A 22,054-nucleotide genomic window follows, 5' to 3' on the forward strand; every position below is an offset into this window, starting at 1 on the left:
GAGAACTGTTCCAGTTGAATTCTGTACGTGAAGCCAGGCTAAATAATGAGAAAATGTGTCTAAAACCTTTACGCCTCATCACGCTTACGCTTACACGCAACACCAATAACCCTAGTTGTGATAACAGAAGGCTAGTGTTCCCTAGTTGTGATGATAACAGAAGGCTAGTGTTCCCTAGTTGTGATGATAACAGAAGGCTAGTGTTCCCTAGTTGTGATGATAACAGAAGGCTAGTGTTCCCTAGTTGTGATAACAGTAGGCTAGTATTCCCTAGTTGTGATGATAACAGTAGGCTAGTGTTCCCACTTGTGATGTCCACAATAATTCTATTTAAATTATTCTAATTAGATTATTCTAATTAGCCTATAACATTCTAACATTCCTATAACATTCTATAACTACAACTGTAGTAATGATATGCATTTCTGACCGATCACATGCTACAGGAAAGGGTTATGTTCTAAAGTTATGATTGAATTGTCATACTGTGATATCTATTAAATTGCATAACTTAACACATAGTTTTGCACACAGCTTGGAAATTCTATTTGAATTTCAAACCTCTGACCACACTAATGTATGTCAAGCTTCAGCAAACTAGTGGACTTCAGTCTCACGTAGTGCCAACTAGGCTACACACGTTAGTGTCTTCCAGTTCTGCAGGTCTGTTAGCCTACCCTTTACTGAGATCCATTGGAATCGAGACTAAACTCTTGTTATTCTCTGTCACCTACAGGGTTACTGCTGGATGCAGGTGAGTGGTGAGAGGAGAGAGGGTGCAGAGAGCCGTTTGGGTGTGAGTTGATGATGAGCAGTCCTGGGCTTAGTGGGGAGAGCTCCTCTTCCGGAAACTTCCACAGTCTCTGGACTCAGCTGAGGGAGTGTCACCACAGTGCTTTACAAGGTACTGAACGCCAGTGCAAGCCACGCCAAGCAATTAAAGCAATAATATGTACCATTACAAAATTAATAAATACAAATAAATAATCATTTTATATATATATATATGTTGCAATGATGAATGAGCTCCTCTGTGAAAACTGCATCTAGACTTGGCTCTGCTACAGCAGTGTTTCACCTTCAGTATTGTTCAACTATGTAGTTATACTTTATTTAACTCTTAACGGGTCTTTCTTTCAATTTTTAGAATTGCAAGACAAGGTGAACAAGCTGAAGAAGAAGCGGTGCTCGTGAGTGCATTTGATACGTAGATGGAGGCTCCGCTTGGGCTCAAACAGGCTAGGCTACTGGGTGCTTGGGCTCAAACAGGCTAGGCTACTGGGTGCATGTGTAGCTCCACGTCGTGTTTCTAGACTGTATTTTTTAGATAACGTTACTTATTTATCACACTTCAACTATAGGCTATTTTTTACTCGTCCGATCAGACAACTGCATGAGGCACTTGCCCGAACAGTTTACTGGTCCAGGGGAAGCTATAGGCTAGTTTACTGGTCCAGGGGAAGCTATAGGCTAGTTTACTGGTCCAGGGGAAGCTATAGGCTAGTTTACTGGTCCAGGGGAAGCTATAGGCTAGTTTACTGGTCCAGGGGAAGCTATAGGCTAGTTTCCTGGTCCAGGGGAAGCTATAGGCTGGTTTCCTGGTCCAGGGGAAGCTATAGGCTGGTTTACTGGTCCAGGGGAAGCTATAGGCTAGTTTACTGGTCCGGGGGAAGCTATAGGCTAGTTTACTGGTCCAGGGGAAGCTATAGGCTAGTTTCCTGGTCCGGGGGAAGCTATAGGCTAGTTTACTGGTCCAGGGGAAGCTATAGGCTAGTTTACTGGTCCAGGGGAAGCTATAGGCTAGTTTACTGGTCCAGGGGAAGCTATAGGCTGGTTTCCTGGTCCGGGGGAAGCTATAGGCTAGTTTACTGGTCCAGGGGAAGCTATAGGCTGGTTTCCTGGTCCAGGGGAAGCTATAGGCTAGTTTACTGGTCCAGGGGAAGCTATAGGCTAGTTTCCTGGTCCAGGGGAAGCTATAGGCTGGTTTCCTGGTCCAGGGGAAGCTATAGGCTAGTTTACTGGTCCAGGGGAAGCTATAGGCTAGTTTACTGGTCCGGGGGAAGCTATAGGCTAGTTTACTGGTCCAGGGGAAGCTATAGGCTAGTTTCCTGGTCCGGGGGAAGCTATAGGCTAGTTTACTGGTCCAGGGGAAGCTATAGGCTAGTTTACTGGTCCAGGGGAAGCTATAGGCTAGTTTACTGGTCCAGGGGAAGCTATAGGCTAGTTTACTGGTCCAGGGGAAGCTATAGGCTAGTTTCCTGGTCCAGGGGAAGCTATAGGCTAGTTTACTGGTCCAGGGGAAGCTATAGGCTAGTTTACTGGTCCAGGGGAAGCTATAGGCTGGTTTCCTGGTCCAGGGGAAGCTATAGGCTAGTTTACTGGTCCAGGGGAAGCTATAGGCTAGTTTCCTGGTCCGGGGGAAGCTATAGGCTAGTTTACTGGTCCGGGGGAAGCTATAGGCTAGTTTACTGGTCCAGGGGAAGCTATAGGCTAGTTTACTGGTCCGGGGGAAGCTATAGGCTAGTTTACTGGTCCAGGGGAAGCTATAGGCTAGTTTACTGGTCCAGGGGAAGCTATAGGCTAGTTTCCTGGTCCAGGGGAAGCTATAGGCTAGTCTACCTGACTGCTCTCACTTCATTTCATCTCACTCGTCCTCCCGGCTTCAACACGGAAAAAAACTCTAATGTTACATACAAGCGGCTCGCTGTCTGTCGCACGCGTGCTACAGGGCAAATAAATTTATCGCACAGACATTTTTTTTCATAGCACGTGCGACATATATGTCGCAATGTACAGCCCTGCCCAACGGTGTCGTGCCTGTGGAGCAAATGCAGAATTTATTTTTATTATGAGCGAAGCCGGCCCGGCGCTGAGCCCCACCCCCTGAACGGCACCTTATGGAGTGAAAACGCCCACTTGTTTATATCTGATACGCTGCACCACTGCCCCATCTAGAGGCCCAAAAAATCAAACTGAGCACCTTTAAGGTAGAGCTATTCACTCTCTTTTAACATTCTATATAGAGCTATTCACTCTCTTTTAACATTCTATATAGAGCTATTCACTCTCTTTTAACATTCTATATAGAGCTATTCACTCTTTTAACATTCTATATAGAGCTATTCACTCTTTTAACATTCTATATAGAGCTATTCACTCTTTTAACATTCTATATAGAGCTATTCACTCTTTTAACATTCTATATAGAGCTATTCACTCTCTTTTAACATTCTATATAGAGCTATTCACTCTTTTAACATTCTATATAGAGCTATTCACTCTTTTAACATTCTATATAGAGCTATTCACTCTTTTAACATTCTATATAGAGCTATTCACTCTCTTTTAACATTCTATATAGAGCTATTCACTCTCTTTTAACATTCTATATAGAGCTATTCACTCTTTTAACATTCTATATAGAGCTATTCACTCTCTTTATTAAGGTTCTATAGAGCTATTCACTCTCTTTATTAAGGTTCTATAGAGCTATTCACTCTCTTTATTAAGGTTCTATAGAGCTATTCACTCTCTTTATTAAGGTTCTATAGAGCTATTCACTCTCTTTATTAAGGTTCTATAGAGCTATTCACTCTCTTTATTAAGGTTCTATAGAGCTATTCACTCTCTTTATTAAGGTTCTATAGAGCTATTGACAAATTATCTAAAGCATTTGGGTTTTATTTAGCCTTCATGTCCACAGGGCGTCACATTGAGACCAGTTCTCTTTTTCAAGTCAAGTGCTTACAGTTTACATGACAGTCAACATGAGACAACAGTGGGAATTTATATGAAATTACAAAAAAAAAAACTATGTGTACTTTCCTTTGCAAAGGCATTAGTAATTAGAGATTTTAAATATGTTCATATTTCTAATGTAATATTGTAGAAAATAAAAATGTCTGTTTAATGACTTGTTACTAAAGACTTTGTGAAGGCTTATAGCATTGTGTTTTTCTCCAGAGACGCTGAGGTCGTGGAGAGGATGTTGAAGCAGAACCGTCTCCTCAAGGAGCAGAACAAGGCCTTGCAGGAGACTGTTGCCATCGTAGAGGAGAGGTGGGACCCTTTCAGCCTGTTTTCCATCTCTCTCTCTCTCTCTCTCTCTCTCTCTCTCTCTCTCTCTCTCATCGTCAGAATAGCGTCACACAAATCCTTTCACAGTGTTGTTCGCTAATCTGTCTCTCCCTCTGTTTCTCTCCGTTTCAGTTCAATGTATTAGGCTGTATTGAACTGAAAAACCTTTTCAAACACTAAACAAGATACTAATGAACACATGGTGCACTGTTCCCCTCTCAGGCTGCGAGCTAGTCTGTGTGACCGCTGCTCCGTCACTGAGGAGCGCCTGAGGACGAAGCAGGTGGAGTTTGAGGAGGACCGTGAGCAGAGCCTCCGTCTCATTGCTGAGCTCAGTGAGTTTGTTCTTACAACCGAACCTTTGAAGGATCCACACACCAGCAGCATGTGATCAGCCTAACCCTAACAGACCCTAACCCCCATGAAGACGTGGTGCAGCTAGTGGCCTGTAGGGGGCCTAACTCCCTAGCACTAATCTATCTGCATTCCCAAAAGCCAGCTAACTCTCTGGCAGCTCCATCTGTCTCTGTTCTTTCTCTGTCTACTGTACAACACTATCCTTAGTTTCTACAATGGCTTTCCTCATTTCATGCATTACAATATTGCCTTTGGGTGGGGTTAGGTTGGGTTGCGGTTAGGGTTAGGGTTATGTTTGGGGTTAGGGTCACAGTTGGGGTTGGGTTGGGTTGGGGCTGTCTGTTTTTACAGTGTTGGAAGAAATCTGAATGATGCCTTTGTTTCCTAGAAACCTCCCTAATGTAACATTCCTCTTCTGTCTCCACTCCTATGGAAACTGATTATTTCAGCCTAACTGACACCTACTGTTAAGTACTAACCCTGTTTCCTTAAGCCCTGTTTTCTCCACCCTGTTCTTTCATGTGGTTCGTCATGGATCCCCCAGCGGAAGACAGGAACAGCCTGGGAGAAGAGAACAGGAAGCTGAATGTGGAGCTCAACAGGCTGAAGGTGGCTCGGTGAGTTCCAGGGTGCTTTCACACCAACTTCGTTAGGGATGACTTTGAAACTCTAGTTTGAATACCAGTAGTAATGAGCATAATTTGCTAATACATAAAAATAAAAAGTGATTTATTTAGTTTGATGTAAAAACATTTCAGTATCCTCAACTGTCTTCTGACAAATGCACTGGTTGCATTGCCATTGTATTGGCTGTTGTTTTAGCTGGGACGCCCATCCGGCCTCCTGTGGAGAGCAGGAGGAGGGGGTGATCCCAGACTCCCCTCTGAAGCACATCTCTGGACCTCTGAAGCACATCTCTGGACCTCTGAAGCACATCTCTGGACCTCTGAAGCACATCTCTGGACCTCTGAAGCACATCACCGGACCTCTGAAGCACATATCTCGGCCTGTAATCAGCAAAAAGAGGAGGAGAGGGGGCGGGACAGAGCCTCCCATCCCCGACGCTGAGGGACTTCTGTCTCAGACCCAGAGTTCAGTTCTCACTGGTTAGTTAAGGTGCATACACACAGACTCACAAAGGCATGGCACACAGCTAGCAGGTTCGGTTTCAAACTCCCTCGCAGTTTCAAAAACGCAGGGAACCCATGTTACGTGTTGATGAACTGATGGTTTATTCTTCTCTTTTAGGACTAAGTAAAGGGTCATCTTTTCTAACATCTCTGAGCCCCAAAAAAGATGTCCTGGTGCCGGAGACGTGTGATATGGCCCTCTTCCTCGCCCCACGTAAGGCCCACATTCACTAGGACTGACTGATGTGGTTCCCTCTTAAATGCACCACGTCAGTAATGTGCTGGTTCCTCACCAGGCCCAGAGGGACCCCTGGGAGCCGTGGTGGCAGAGACCTGCTGTCTGGATCTTCCTGGCAGCCCTGTGAACAACCTTCTCCCAGCTAAGGGCGTCCTTCAGACAAAACCTCTCCAGGTGAGCTGCTGGCCAGCGAGGCTCTGATTGAGCCAGTGCATGTTTTTATCAGATGTTTCACTTCAATATAGTCCTGAAGTACGTAATAACCAGCCCAGAAGCTTTTATGAACATGATTTTAATCATGCCGGAGTACAGTTACACCTGGTTATACTGGTTATACTGGTTTTGAGCCAGCAGCTATTGATGTTATTACTATTATGTCTTGATGTAACCAGATAGTTTCCATAATAGAAATTGCAGCATGAAATCGTTTCCTTGACACAGATCGTATTCTCCCACAACAATGATTATTTCACTCCAGCTTTGCTTTGGAAGTGATTATAAGTGGTTGTTTTGGCTGATTTAAATCTTCAGACTTGTCAGATGACTCTGGGCTCCCGCTCCAGCTCTACACACGCCAGACATGGAGACAGAACCAGAACAGAGGGCACCCTTCTGTAAGACTGAAACATGTTACACAGCTTCCTGTGATGCAGCTCTATGCAGATTCATATAGGCTGTTACGACTAGTCTTACACATTACATTACAGTAATTTAGCTGACGCTTTTATCCAAAGCGACTTACAATAATTGCATTGAACGTAGGAAGAAAGTCAATCTACTACTACTTGCCAGAACTCACAAGTGCATCTTCTCTCTAAAACAAGTGACTAAGAGCATAATCTAGTGCTGAAGGTAAATGCAAGAATAGCAATCTAAAATACAATAGGTGCATATGCAAATGCATAATAGATGTTAGAGAATGGAATAAAAATCAATCACACAGTATAGGTACATGGTACACAGCAGAATGTTTCCTGCTCGTTTTTATACAACATGTTCTGATGTCTCCACTCTGCTGACCGACAGGCCTCGCTCCTCATCGCCCGTCTTTGGCAAGTCTCTCGTAACGTCTGTCCAACCTGTCTCCCCTGAAGACAAGTCTCTCGTAAAGTCTGCCCAACCCGTCTCCCCGGAGGACAAGTCTCTCGTAACGTCTGTCCAACCCGTCTCCCCTGAGGACAAGTCTCTCGTAACGTCTGCCCAACGTGTCTCCCCTGAGGACAAGTCTCTCTCAACGTCTGCCCAACCCATCTCCCCTGAGGACAAGTCTCTCGTAACGTCTGTCCAACCCATCCCCCCGGAGGACAAGTCCCCTTCTGTCCTTCGCATCACCAAGCTCAGCCGCACGGCTAAACAACGCCAACGCCTCAAAGAACAGGTGGTCTGATCAAACTGGCATTAGTGATTTGTTTTTGCTTCCTTCAAACAAAAGTTTCAATACCAAGTTTTACCTCACTTATGATGATTAAGCCAAAAATCAACATGTAGTCATTTATTAGGATCTTAGTTTTAAGAATGACATCTACATTCAAATAAAGTTGTACTGTTTGGGCTACTGTTGATGTGGTTACCTGTTAATGTTGCAGGCACTTTTGTATTAAACATGATTAATTATTTTTGATTAAACATCTTTAAGGGAATCTACCGCATCGCCCCACTAAGACCTCTCATCAGGAGAGAGCTGGAGAGAGAGAAGCACGGCGCAGAGAGCAGAGAAGAGGGGGAGGAGGAGGGCTCTGTCAGCGTGCCACCTGACTGCTCATATGCATACAGGGACCCTCAGAAGGCCCTGGTGTCCCAGCTCAAGACCCCTGGGCCAGGCAAACATCCCTCCACCACTTCTTCCTCTCATCAAACCTCCAAGCAGAAGTCGGCAAACGCTGAGGTAGGCCTCACCTGTCCCTCACGATCATGGAATAATGGCTTAGTCTCTCTCCATCTGTCATTGTGAAGAGAGCAATGCTATTCAGAGTTCTGAAATCAGTCACTTAATATCACAATGTTTTCAAAATGTCATGAGACATACCCTATCATAAAATGTTTGTTACTGACTGGAAAAGAAGCTTAAAATCTCCTGTATGCCCAAACATGTGCTGCCTGTGTTATTCTCTGTATGTTTGGCAATTGGAAGCTTGTACTCATGTAGAAACAACCACTGTAAATATGACCCTTTCTTGCCTATTGATGGATGCAGCAACATGAGTTTAAAAAGCCAATCAGGAAAAGCAGCTGGGAAGGATCTGAAGATCTGAAGCAGACCTCTGTCCTGCTGCCCGTCCCCTGTGCTCGCCCCCTGCAGGACCACGGTAGCGCTTCACCCAGGACACCCGCTCCAGATCCTGGTGAGGTCCCTGTGGAACCACAGCATTATGTAACTGTCTACTGCCAGGTAGCAGCCAGACTGTCACTTTCAAACACAGCTGTGTGGAGCCTTGGCCAACATGGCATGCGTGTCTCTCCAGGCCAGCTCTCTCCAGTAGAGCCAGTGTGGAGCATGGACCCCGGGCTGGCTCTCTCCCAGCCTGACATACAGACTCCTAGAGCCACACAGGTGACACTCACCACACACAGACCCCTACCACACACATACACTACACAGAGACCCCTACCACACACCAAACACAGACCCCTACCACACACGCACACACCACTAAGATCCCTACCACACACACCACACCTCACTAAGCTCCCTACCACAGCACAGGTGACATGCACCACACACCACACTAAGACCCCTACCACGCCACACACAAACACAGTGGTGCAGTACCTTGTACTGTCGCCTCACAGCAAGTAGGTCTCCGGGCCGTTCTGTGCGGAGTTTGCATGTTCTCCCCATGTTCGCAAGGGTTTCCTCCCAAAGAACCCAATACTAAAAACACAACCAAACACACAAACACACACACACACACACACCACACTTAGACCCCAACCACTGCACCACACACACCACACTAGGACCCTGTTCATTAAACTCATGAAGGGTGCAGAGTCATACACTGCAGTCAGCAATTAGAAGTTACTAATCTTGAAGAAAAAAGTCAAATAGGCTAGAACTACCACATGAACATCCCATATCAGGACAATGTTTACAGAACGAATTAATCATCTTGAAATTATTTTTACCCAAATGTACCATACTATGACATAAATGTTTGGTAGGAATCCGCATCCTGTCTTGAATAGGACCTCTAATGTGTGTGTTCAGGCCGGGGAGAGAGGGGAGACGGTGGATTTGGACTGCACCTTCGTCAGTCACAGCCTGCTCCTTCGTGGCCTGCATCAGAGTGTCCCTGGTACTGCCCTCTCTTGGCCTCTACTGCCCTCTGCTGCCCTCTCCTAGCCTCTACTGGCCTCTCCTGGCCTCTACTGCCGTCTCCTTGGCTCTACTTCCATCTTCTACCCTCTCCTGGCCTCTACTGCCCTCTCTTGGCCTCTACTGCCCTCTGCTGCCCTCTCCTGGCCTTTACTGCCCTCTCCTGGTGTCTACTGGCCTCTCCTTGTCCCTCCTGCCCTCTCGTTGTCTCTACTGCCCTCTCCTGGCCTCTACTGCCCTCTCCTTGTCCCTCCTGCCCTCTCCTAGCCTCTACTGCCCTCTCCTGGCCTCTGCAGCCCTCTCCTGGCCTCTACTGCCGTCTCCTTGTCTCTACTTCCATCTTCTACCCTCTCTTAGCCTCTACTGCCCTCTCCTGGTGTCTACTGGCCTCTCCTGGTGTCTACTGGCCTCTCCTTGTCCCTACTGCCCTCTCCTAGCCTCTACTGGCCTCTACTGGCCTCTCCTGGCCTCTACTGCCCTCTCCTGGCCTCTACTGCCGTCTACTGGCCTCTCCTGGCCTCTACTGCCCTCTCCTTGTCTCTACTGCCCTCTCCTTGTCTCTACTGCCCTCTCCTAGTGTCTACTGCCCTCTCCTAGTGTCTACTGGCCTCTCCTAGTGTCTACTGCCCTCTCCTAGTGTCTACTGCCCTCTCCTAGTGTCTACTGGCCTCTCCTAGTGTCTACTGCCCTCTCCTAGTGTCTACTGCCCTCTCCTAGTGTCTACTGGCCTCTCCTAGTGTCTACTGCCCTCTCCTAGTGTCTACTGGCCTCTCCTAGTGTCTACTGCCCTCTCCTAGTGTCTACTGGCCTCTCCTAGTGTCTACTGCCCTCTCATGCCCTCTACTGCTCTTTCCTGTCCTCTCCTTGGCCCTTTGCCTTTCAGAGACAGGTTTGTTAGGGTCAGTTAGGGTTAGGGTCAGTTAGGGTTAGGGTTAGGGTCAGTTAGGGTTAGGGTTAGCTGGTTGGCTGGTTTAGGATAGTGCTGAGGGGGATTCCAGGAAGCTGGTTTGAATGACTCTAGCTGGGACACCCCTCTGGAGTTCACCCAGTCTTGAATTCCAGAATGAAAACTACAGAAAGTGACACACTGAAGCACACATCAGAAAAAAACACATACAAATGTATTGTGGATTATGAACTGTACTGAGAAAATAACATTATTTTAGATTTTACTGCTATGTTAAAAGTGTATGAAGAATAATATCTCTAATGGTTGGTAAAATTAGATTACAAGCTGGTAATCGGTCTCATTGAAACCTTTCAGGAATTGGCCACAAGGCAAATGACAGCTTGGCTGAGATCTTTGACCAAACAACCTTTGGGGAGTACGCGTCAGATATTGACCAACAGGACCTTGATGAAGAGGAGGAGGAGGAGGAGGAGGAGGGAGGAGAGGGTGGTAAGTGTTACCACATTTAGTGTAGTTACATATTTGCATCTTTTCAAGATTGTCAATGTATATTGTTAAAATAACTTTCCCTATAGTTGCCTTCCCAACTGGCAATAAATACACAATCATTTTCCTCCATAGATGCTCCCAAGTCTCCAAACCAACCTGTCATGAACAATGGAGATCATCAGGACATGTGAGATCTCATTTTATACAAGACTATTCACATCTGGCTCCACTATGTTTTTGTGTGATTGTATGTATGAATGTATGGATATCAATTACTATGAACGTGTACAATGTTGCCGATGTGCATTACCTTACCCTCATAGCATCAGCAGTGAGTTTTAAATGGAGCCCTTTTTGTTGCCCGACAACAGCCCAACGTTTGCGCATGTGGCAGTCGTCCGCAAAAGAGAGGAGAGGAGGAAGCTCAAAGGTCACACGTGCAAGGAGTGTGAAATTGTGAGTCAATTGTTTGAAATGTTTCTGAAGCCGACCGGGGCTTTTGCAGTTGAGCTCAGGTGTGTGTGTTTCTCAGTACTACGCAGACCTTCCCGAAGCAGAGAGGCTGAAAAAGCTGTCTTCCTGTTCACGCCACCGCTTCCGGCACATTCCCCCGTCCACGCCCGAACACTTCTGGGAGGTCGGCTTCCCGTCTACACAGACCTGCGTGGAGAGAGGTAAAGGGGTCACTCTCACTGCCATTTCATGACTAAACCACTGAGTGAACTTGCTCAATCATGTTCAGCCAGACATTGTTATATACTTTTGGCCTTCCTTTTATTTGCCTCAGGAATAATAAACAAGTAATCTTGTTCAGTTTTCATTATATTAAAGATGCTCTCAGCTGTCTGGTCTCTCCCAGGTTGTTAATCCTTTTCACCCTGAAAATACAGTGACAACATTTCGAATATTAATTAGATTTTCCCTATAATACTAGAAAGCGCAGTTTCTCAGCTTTCAGCAAGTGTTGGAGTGAGGAATTTCTTAGATTTGTTAGATATTTTTTTAAATATTATTACAAATTTGTTAGATTTTTTTTTTAAATGTTGCCGGTGACGTGGTCGTATTAAAAGGGTTAAGATGCTCTCAGCTGCTGTCTGGTCTCTCCCAGGTTGTTAAGATGCTCTCAGCTGCTGTCTGGTCTCTCCCAGGTTGTTAAGATGCTGTCTGGTCTCTCCCAGGTTGTTAAGATGCTCTCAGCTGCTGTCTGGTCTCTCCCAGGTTGTTAAGATGCTGTCTGGTCTCTCCCAGGTTGTTAAGATGCTGTGTGGTCTCTCCCAGGTTGTTAAGATGCTGTCTGGTCTCTCCCAGGTTGTTAAGATGCTGTCTGGTCTCTCCCAGGTTGTTAAGATGCTCTCAGCTGCTGTCTGGTCTCTCCCAGGTTGTTAAGATGCTGCCTGGTCTCTCCCAGGTTGTTAAGATGCTGTCTGGTCTCTCCCAGGTTGTTAAGATGCTCTCAGCTGCTGTCTGGTCTCTCCCAGGTTGTTAAGATGCTGTCTGGTCTCTCCCAGGTTGTTAAGATGCTGTCTGGTCTCTCCCAGGTTGTTAAGATGCTGTCTGGTCTCTCCCAGGTTGTTAAGATGCTGTCTGGTCTCTCCCAGGTTGTTAAGATGCTCTCAGCTGCTGTCTGGTCTCTCCCAGGTTGTTAAGATGCTGTCTGGTCTCTCCCAGGTTGTTAAGATGCTGTCTGGTCTCTCCCAGGTTGTTAAGATGCTGTCTGGTCTCTCCCAGGTTGTTAAGATGCTCTCAGCTGCTGTCTGGTCTCTCCCAGGTTGTTAAGATGCTCTCAGCTGCTGTCTGGTCTCTCCCAGGTTGTTAAGATGCTCTCAGCTGCTGTCTGGTCTCTCCCAGGTTGTTAAGATGCTCTCAGCTGCTGTCTGGTCTCTCCCAGGTTGTTAAGATGCTGTCTGGTCTCTCCCAGGTTGTTAAGATGCTGTCTGGTCTCTCCCAGGTTGTTAAGATGCTCTCAGCTGCTGTCTGGTCTCTCCCAGATTGTTAAGATGCTGTGTGGTCTCTCCCAGGTTGTTAAGATGCTGTCTGGTCTCTCCCAGGTTGTTAAGATGCTGTCTGGTCTCTCCCAGGTTATATAAGGGAAGATAAGGAGCCAGAGCAGCGGAGCAGGAGGAGAAGACCGTACAACGCCATCTTTTCCCCGAAGGCCAAGGAGCAGAAGACTTCACTCATTTGAAGTGGTCATGTTGGAAATACTCATGGCCACATTGACTTAATCTCATATTGCTCTTTTAAGTTGAAAACCAATGTTGACGTTTGTACTCTTGGAGAAAACAGTTTGTCCCCAATATCCATGTGTCTGTGTATTTTTTGCCAATATATTTTTTTAACACATCATGAGTTCATGTTTTATAATTGATGGCGTATCAACTAGTGAACTGTAATGTATGCACTCATTGCCATGAATAAATGTTCTATTACTAATGGTGTTTCAACTAGTGAACTGTAATATATTTAGATAAGATAGATAAATATATAGATGGATAAATGGATACAGGGATACAGGTGCATCTCAAAAAATGTGAATATTGTGGAAAACGTCATTATTTTCTGTAATTTAATTCAAAAAGTGAAACTTTCATATAGATTCATTACACATGAAGTGAAGGCCGATGGCCTCCAGGCCACACTCCTCTTGACTCGTCCATGGGAGTTCTGTTTATTCAGAAGGCACTGTATGAGTCAACTCTGTGAGATTTAATAATACTAATCACATTTGTTAAGTGCATTTCTGGAACCCAAAGCGCTGTACGAAAATGGATCGTAAAATACGATTTAAAATTTAAAAAAAGGTAATTAAGCATTAAGAATTAAAGAAAAAGAAAAGAAAAAAAGTATTCAAGTCTTTAAATGCCAGTCTGAAAAGGTGTTTGGAGGAGAGCTTTGAAGGTCTTGGGAGACTGATGGGGTCTGGGAGAGTGTTCCTCAGCCATGGAGCAGCACAACTCCACTTCTCAATTACATGTGTTCTGTCCTCTCCTGGGCCAATGCAAAGATCAGACACATCATCCTAGAAGTCCAATCTGGGACAAACTCTGGTAGAAACTTTATTTTGGTGAACAGCCAAGCTCACAGGAGGTGCAATTAAAGTGCAACAGTCATGAGCAATCGTTGAATCTTCTCCTTTTGAGTTACAGTTAAAGATAATCTCAGTGTGGCAGTGCAAGTTCCAGAAGGTTCTGGCCACATTTGGTCAGGTAGTTCCACTCCTCTCACGGTTCGGAGTACACCAGCAAGGCCTCTCCAGCGTGGCTCAGGAACACGCTGGAATGAAGCAATAAAGTGACTCAGTAGCTAATATATAAACATGTCTTTATATTGGTGAGCGCTGTAACGTTGCCAGCTACTAACGCCCCCACCCCCCCCACCCACACACACACACACACACACACACAAAGGATCTATATGAATGCAATGTGTTATTACCATTAGTTTAAAGCCCGCTTAGTAATACTTTGAAGTTTGACATACCATATGAGGGAAGGCAAGTTGGCATCCATCTTGAAAACCAATGGGGAGAGGCATATGGCAATCACCTTAACATAGAAACAACGATTTATTTGAAATATAATGGTACTCATTTGAAGCTGGAGTGGTGTCCAACAATCCCTTCTATAAAAATATATTATTTTGTGTACATATTGCATAATATGTATGTATATTATAACAATGCATTGCTCAATTAGAACAGAAGTATATTATTATATTTCAGTGGAGACGTGATGTGAGGGGGTCAGTATGTATAATCCATGTTGACGCTAGTAGAACCTGACAATCAGAACACGCCATGGAGCTCGTGTAACTCATACCACAGAGAGGGAGCCCAGGCCTCACCTTAGACAGAAAGACCCAGGCGCTACTGTGGTCGAAAGGCAAACCTCTCTTTAGTTTCACTGTTGCCAGCAGAAGGAAGAAGCCAAAAAAAGCACTGTTGGATAAGAGTTGACATGGTTTACAGTCTGCACAAACACCTCAATCATAAGATAGCAAACAAAGTCTCCATGCACGCATCATTGTGACACATTATTACCATACTGGATATCGTACAATTTCAACTGTATGAAAAATAGCTGATTTACAATCCCTACTGGAGATTGTAAAGACCAGGTATTAGTCTTATCCTAATTCCATAGTTTCACAGAGCCTTTTGTTTTATAGCACAGAATTTGCTGGAATGCCACAAATGAACAAAATATTAAACGCAGTCACTCTTAAGTAACAAAAATCAAAACAAAGTCAAATCAAAGTGCAATGACTCAGTGCTTAATTTCAACTTTGGAGACAGTCTGTACTACGGATTGTGCTTGTTTCATATATATGTTAAGTGAGTTTGAAGGGAACATCCTTTGCCACTTGGAATGGTTCGAGTGAGTGTTTCTTTAAGTAGGTGATGTTTAACCTGAGGGTTAAGGTGTCTGTTTGAGTAGGTTATGTTTATACTGTCATGTCCCGGGACCTCAAGTGGAAATTGAACGTCAGCACCCTGATGAAGAAGGCTGAAAAAATTCAAGCCGCCATGGACTTGCCATGATGGTAAAGTGTGAGTGTCTGTCTGTCTGAGTTAGGGTTAGTGTGAGTAGGCAGTGTTTCACCTGAGGGTTAGGGTGAGTGTTTGTTTGAGTAGTTGATGTTTAAACTGAGGGTTAGGGTTAGTGTTTGTTTGTGTAGTTGATGTTTAAACTGAGGGTTAGGGTTAGTGTTAGGGTAATGAGGGTTAGGGTTAGTGAGTAGGCGGTGTTTAACCTGACACAGCAGCCACTGTGGAACCTGACGGACAGAAGAAAAGGGAATTCCAGGGCCCCGAAGAGATCACCTAGGAAACAAGCGTTTATCTCCATTCACTCTCACTAAACGGATGTTGTCATCATTCCAGAGACTGCGCTGTTTCTGGGGCCATGCATTCAGAAGCCTGTTCTTACCCGTCGGATGTGCCGCAGAGGCAAGCAGCAGCACACTAGTGAACGGATGAAATAGAATTAAGAACACAATACAGTCTCATATCTACTTCAATATTATTAAACTAAAAGTGATCCAAGCATGAACAAACCACAAAAAGAAACCCACACACACGATGCACACAGCACAGTATACATTAATATAGATACAGTACATTATATATACATGATACTCATATTTTATACATTGACAGTCAATCACATGTCTAAGGTGCTAGTAATAATACTGTCTTTTCAGAGATAAAAACCTGTAGTTATTAATTTCCGATGGATTGAATAGTACAAGTGGAATCCTGGGAGGCAGAATCACAGCTAGGAAGGTGTATGACTACATACATAGGGCTACTGTAGGTTAAGGTAATTTGAGCATCCCTAATGATGACATTACCCAGTTATTTCTCTGAGCCCAACAGTAGAAGTCTCAAAGACTACAGTTGAATAAAACCACATGAACTTGTTGATGTTTGCTAAGCATTCCTTTAACACTGTCCATTTACTCTCACTTGAACAAATAATTGATGTGTTGTTGTTTACTCTTACCTGAACAAATAGTTGATGTATTGTTGCTCAAGATCACTGAAAACCAGCATACAGCTGTTAGTGACACATAGAAATGCACTGGTAGATTGAAGGAGCCTGTGAGTGGGTGCTAAAGTTGAGAGACCATTTAAACATTTGCAGCAGTTGAAAGAAATCAGTACCTGTGAGAGAGGAACAGCTTTATTTGGGGCGAGGGGTTCAGAGCCAGTATATACAGATGACACTGGCTGTTGTCAGTTTCAGCATTAGTTTAGTTAAATGTTCTGAACTATGAACTCTAAAAATAGCGTCTGGTTGTTTAAGTGAACTGCATTGTGGGGGAGTGCTAGTGGGAGTCCCACTCCCAGCAGAGGTCTGGTAAGCATAAAGGACGCTGGGTATTATGTGCAGGTGTATTCCCTCTATCAATAAATATTCAAACTTGACGTTTACCTTAGATGACTGGATTTGAAACGAGTCTGGAACACTCTGTATGCACCTAGAACAGAGTTACAGCATGGTTCAACCTTCAAACACTATCTATAATATATTTATCTATACCATTTATCCAATCAAACTCAGCGTTATTTGGTGAGCTCCTGTGCTCTGCAGGAGGTGTTGGTTCTACTCTATTTCCATTTAAAGATAATCCATAATAGTGCAGCTCCACCATTTTTCTCTGTGAAGTGCATTGTGTTGCCTCTCTGTATGAAATGTATAGTTTGACTGATTGAGACACAATGCCTTGGCACCTGGATTAATTACTTTAAAAATGCCAAGCACACAGCTAAAAAAAATATTCAAAAAATGTATCAAATAGGTTAGCATCAACATTTAAAATCACCTCCTGAATAAAGGTGTTTAGCCAAACCCTGAGCACACCGCTTGTTTACTCCTGGAGAAACTCACCAACACAGGAGAGGTGAACCATGGCCCACATGTAACCACCTTGGTCAAACTGAAATAAGAACAGCCTTCAGATCAGACCTCGACTAGCACAGATACTCTACTGATCAGCATGCTCTGCACAACATAACACAACAGTACACTACTGCCTCACAATAATAACGGCTGACTCATGGATAGATACAGTAGCTAGCATTTCAACACAACATATGGTGGAGGGAGGAACCTGGGGGTCATGCAGGGGAAGACTGGCGGCCGACAGCAGCAGCAGACAGACACTGTGGACAGGAAGTGCAAAGCAAAATTAACACAAGCTCAAGATCATGATTCCAACGAACAGTACATTGAAAGAAACACCGTCTCTGTCAACACGTACCCTGTAGCCAATGTTTCTGCAACGTCAGTCCGGGAGGACTGATGGTTTTATATTTTATACAGTAGCCTACCCTAACCCTATATACCCTATAAAATATAATGTTCAAGACAAACCTTAAAAGCTTCATCCATGACATTCTCTGTTAGATAGATAGATTAGAGAGATTAGACAGACAGACAGACAGACAGACAGACAGACAGACAGACAGACAGACAGACAGATAGACAGATAGATAGATAGATAACTTTAATGATCCCTATATGGGGAAATTTGGTGATTTGTTGACCAGAAATAAATGATTATGGTTGCATGTGAATAAAAAGTGTAACATTTCAAAAGTTAATTCTGGGCAAGAGTGAAAAAAATCTTACATCTCTGTGAATGAAGATCCTGATGAAGCAGTTCACCACCTCTGAGGCATTATGAAGTGTGAAGAAGAAAGCAATGGGCTGCAACACGAGAGATAGAGGTCAGAGGTCAGTAGGGCTGTGTATTGGCAAGAATCTGACGATATGATACATATCCCAATACAGGGGTGACGATACAATATATTGCAATATATTAGGATACTATAAGCAAGGCAATATATTGCAATCCCCCCCCCCCCCCCAAATCAATCTAGACCTACTACTTTTATAAAAACCCATAGCATAAAGAACACACAATGTGATGCATAAACAAATACTATATATATATATCACCACGTTGAAATATGAAAATCGATACAGCGCTTGATAGAATTGATACAATATTGCCATATTTAAGTGTAGCGATATTTTCTTACACCCCTAGAGGTCAGAGCCTATAAGAAGCTATCCCACATTCTAAAAGTGGATTTTCCAACAATTATTGAACATGGAATGAAATGTTATATGTGTTTTGCATTGCTTTTAGAATGTGTCTGAAATAATCAAGTCATCAAGCACAGAGCCAACGTGAGTAAGACTGACTCACCAAGCGTGACAAGGCTCTAGATCCAGCATAGATGTTTCCTACAAACAGGAGTGACCCAGGAAGCCAGGAGAGAGCTGCAGACCTGCCCAGCCAAATATCATGATGCCATTAAGTGTGAGAATGGTATAAACTCGGTTGTGAATAGCTCCTACCAACCTATAGAGTAAAGCTGTTTGTAATAAAAGCGTCATGGTGGTCAAAGTGAAGAAAAGCAAGGTATATTTGAACACTGCAATGACACTGCCGTTTCCTGGTTAACTGGAAGCCCACAGGATTGCTCTGTCTGGTTACAAATGGTTCAATAGCACATTTTGAGTGAGAGTAATAATAATAATTTCTGGACCTCCAGGGTCTTTATTGGCCACACGTGACACACACACACACACACACGCACGATGGGCGACAGTGTGGGTGGCTCAGGCAGAGGTAGAGCAGGCCGTCCGATGATCGTAGGGTCGGCGGTTTGAATCCCGGCTCCTCCTGACGACATGCCGAACTGCCCTCGGGGAAGACACTAAACCCAAATTGCTCCCAACGAGCAGGCTAGCTTAGCCAGCTGCTGCCATTGGTATGTGAATGCGTGTGTGAATTGGTAAATGAGAGGCCCTCATTGTAAATCGCTTCGGATAAAAGCGCTATATAAGTGCAGTCCATTTACCATTACACAGCACACACACACACACATCTTCAGTGGTCGCCAGTGGAATTTTTCCTCTGCATTTCTCCCATCCAAGCTGTCCTCTAGGGGCAGCTAGCAGTCAGCCTCATCAGAGCTAGAATCGAACCGGGGACCGGCCGGCTGCTCTACCTCCCGAGCTACATGCCGCATTGGAAAAATGGAAACTAGTAAGAGGTTAGGGCTAGAGGTTACCTTGGAAAGCTGCTCATTTCGACCCATCCCAGCTTTCCAGAGAGCAGAAGCAGAATGCCCCCTATTAATGTCTGCCATCTGGGGAAAAGGAGTTCCTCATTAGTCACATATCAATGTAAAGCCTGTATGAGAGATGTCTGTCACAGATCTGTGAGATATAGCTTTATATAGCCAAGTTTTGACAATGATTCCAGTGGGCATTGTTCCATGATTATCACAATTTTGGATAATGTTGTGCTCCACGTGAGGGCAGAAACTTGGCCCCCAAGGTGCAGCAGCAGGGAGACGAGCAATGGATGACTGATAATGAAGTAATGATGAAGGCTACAAGCCATGCTCATACACTGGCATGTTTAGACAATGTAGACTGGCAATAATACTTGCAATGTGGATGTCTGGACTCTGGACTAGCCTCTGGACCATACAAGGGAAGAAATCATTGTGGGTGACATAAGAACAAAAATGCTACCTGACTTGCAGCTGCAATACGATAAAATAAGTTAATCTCAAAAATAGGGAACAGATTTCAAGTGTGCTCGATAGCTAACTTCATGTGTGCATTTAATAGCCTATATCTTAGCACCATAAGATACTTACCCCTGAAATAGGGTTGGATAAGTGAATTTCAAGACAGACAGGACATACTGCAAAACAAACAAACATATATCAAGTGGTAACGTTAGCCTGGTGCGTATGTGTATTCTAGTTGCACTCAAGAGGCAAGATGTAGCAGCTAGCAGAACCTCTTGTTCATGCAAATGCGATCCAAACTCAGAAACAATTGTGAGGTTCAAACCGGAAGAGTTGTGAGATTACGTCGTAAACACTTGTTGATCTGTTGAAGGAACAACATGCGCTTGCATCTACTTTAGTTCATCAATACTGACTCTAGCTACAGTAGCAGTCTCATACAGGCGGATACAGTTGCATCTCTGGCAGACACACTCACCTTATTTGTGTAATACGATATCACGAAAAAGAAGCAAAATGTTACACCAGTAACATGTTTTGTCCAATTCATTTGTATTCCCTCTTTACGTGGATTAGACTAGCAGATACCCTTCTAGACACTTATTCTAGTGACATTCTGACAGGAATCCGTTCTTTGGAGGGTCGACACATCGTAACTTCCTTGTCTGGGATTTACACGTCCAGGAAATCCTCAGCAAACTCTTCATAGTTTGCGTCAGTATAACACTTCGATCTACTATGAGCCTGCTTGGTTCAGCCAAAGCCGTGATTATTAGACTGCTCTGGGTTCAGCAAGCCTCGCATTAGAGCATCTTTACAACAGCTATGACACCTATGCTTTTATTGAGAGATAATCATCACATCACTCCAGTTCTGAGGTCTTTACACTGGCTTACTGTCTGTCAAATAATTCACTTTAAAATACTGCTGTTGGTTTATAAAGCACTGAATGGTTTAGGGCCAAAATATATTTCTGATCTGCTGCTATACGTTATGAACCATCCAGACCTCTCAGGTCGTCTGGCACAGGTCTGGATCTGTCCCCAGAGTTAAAGGAGTAGTAAAGGGAAAATGCATGTTTAGCCCTGTTTTAAGGTTACTTGTGATCATATACAATGGTTCAGATCGAAACGTTGACAAAACTAGCACTTATGAGAAAGTCTGATAATTGCTCTACCACCGTTTTGATCATACAATGGATGTGGGTGGGCACCTTGAAAAATCATTCAAAAACATGTTAAACTCTCAATTTCAAAGACAAGAAACTCGCCGAGGTGTTAGTTGGCGTTCTGACATATAATTCGCCATAAAGTAAATTAGTCGCAGCACATACGTGTGTAAACTTCCGCTTGAACAGATTCCGATCTCGCGCAATGCCATGAATGGATTTCATAAAATGATCAATAAAACCCTACAGGATTCATACTTTGCGGCGAATTTGATGTCAGAACACCAACGTACACCAATTACCCCCTCGGTGAGCTTCTTGTCTTCGAAATCGAGAGTTTAACATGTTTTTTAAAGATTTTTCACGGTGCCCACCCACATCCATTGTATGACCTAAACGGTGGTAGAGCAATTATCAGACTTTCTCAAAAGTGCTACTTTTGTCAACTTTTTGATCTGAACCATTGTATATGACCATAAGTAACCTTAAGGATGAACATGCATTTTCCCTTTACTTAAGCAATAAACAACAAGAGGCCGTGTGTTATAGTGATTTTATAACAGCTAGGGGGCGTTGTTAGGCACGACGCGAAGCGGAGTTATAAAATCACTATAACACACGGCCTCGAGTGGTTTATTGCTTTTATACAACGGTTACTACAGGTATTAGTGTAAAATAAACACACAGCAATGTAAAATATTAACATTTATTCAAAACGAAGCATCATTCCCTCAATTCCGCCGAGTAAAATAGTTCCCCTAACAAAAGGGTTGCCAAGCAACAACAACAACTACAATGCATTGGATCAAATGGGAGACGCATTAATACTGAAAATGGAATGATATGCGGTCCCAGGTGTGTGTTACAAAGTATTTTAACACGGCTTCCAGCCAATCAGAATCAAGAACCAAAACTAACCGTTGCATAATACTCCTTTAAAGTCGCACAGTTCTATTAATACATCCATGCTTATTTCCGACGCAAACAAGCTATGAGGGTGGGACATATGTTTAGAGGAATTTAATTGGAAAATTGACAAGTGGACAGGTTTTAAGAACCTTAGACAGATTCGATAGAAGGATAGCTTTGATTGACGGGTGGATGTCGTGAGATTATTGGTCTAAAATCTAAGGTACCTGTTGTCGTCATTGCACGTGACCTACCGTTTTCCAGGAAGTAAGAAATTATATACTTTGATATAAGATTACAACAAAAGTAGAATTTTGTAATTTTTTTGGCATACATCTTTGAATAAGTGAACACTATGATTATGTGAACCAAAATGGGACAGAATGTTTTTTTTAATTT

At 43.9% G+C, this 22,054-nt stretch overlaps 2 protein-coding genes across 3 annotated transcripts; one reads left to right on the forward strand and one right to left on the reverse strand.

Moving 5' to 3' along the window:
* Window positions 1–807: 807 nt before the first annotated feature.
* Window positions 808–12,702, forward strand: rbbp8 (retinoblastoma binding protein 8; the record flags this gene model as incomplete). The annotated part of the gene is made up of 16 exons (XM_084443515.1): window positions 808–904; window positions 1,148–1,190; window positions 3,964–4,059; window positions 4,300–4,412; window positions 4,979–5,051; window positions 5,257–5,540; window positions 5,683–5,778; window positions 6,897–7,080; window positions 7,576–7,687; window positions 7,997–8,108; window positions 8,265–8,353; window positions 9,011–9,098; window positions 10,383–10,449; window positions 10,889–10,973; window positions 11,050–11,191; window positions 12,596–12,702. 16 exons carry the CDS (start codon window positions 808–810, stop codon window positions 12,700–12,702), a joined length of 1,788 nt encoding a protein of 595 aa, XP_084299641.1.
* Window positions 12,703–13,084: 382 nt separating this feature from the next.
* tmem241 (transmembrane protein 241) lies at window positions 13,085–20,342 on the reverse strand. 2 transcript variants are annotated; one of them, XM_084443287.1, is made up of 15 exons: window positions 20,057–20,342; window positions 19,705–19,751; window positions 19,108–19,185; window positions 18,237–18,318; window positions 17,654–17,731; window positions 17,396–17,421; window positions 17,133–17,184; window positions 16,910–16,958; window positions 16,454–16,499; window positions 16,022–16,057; window positions 15,446–15,480; window positions 15,270–15,339; window positions 14,361–14,454; window positions 13,998–14,062; window positions 13,085–13,790 (listed from the first exon to the last, which is right to left on the reverse strand). In XM_084443287.1, exons 1-15 carry the CDS (start codon window positions 20,126–20,128, stop codon window positions 13,739–13,741), a joined length of 882 nt encoding a protein of 293 aa, XP_084299413.1. In that variant the 5' UTR covers window positions 20,129–20,342; the 3' UTR covers window positions 13,085–13,738. The 2 variants fall into 2 exon arrangements, with proteins under 2 accessions (XP_084299413.1, XP_084299414.1); XM_084443288.1 differs by lacking the exon at window positions 19,705–19,751 and having other exon boundaries at window positions 20,057–20,138.
* Window positions 20,343–22,054: the final 1,712 nt, after the last annotated feature.

Source organism: Borostomias antarcticus, assembly GCF_949987555.1.
Source record: "Borostomias antarcticus genome assembly, chromosome: 9".
Lineage (NCBI taxonomy): Eukaryota > Metazoa > Chordata > Actinopteri > Stomiiformes > Stomiidae > Borostomias > Borostomias antarcticus.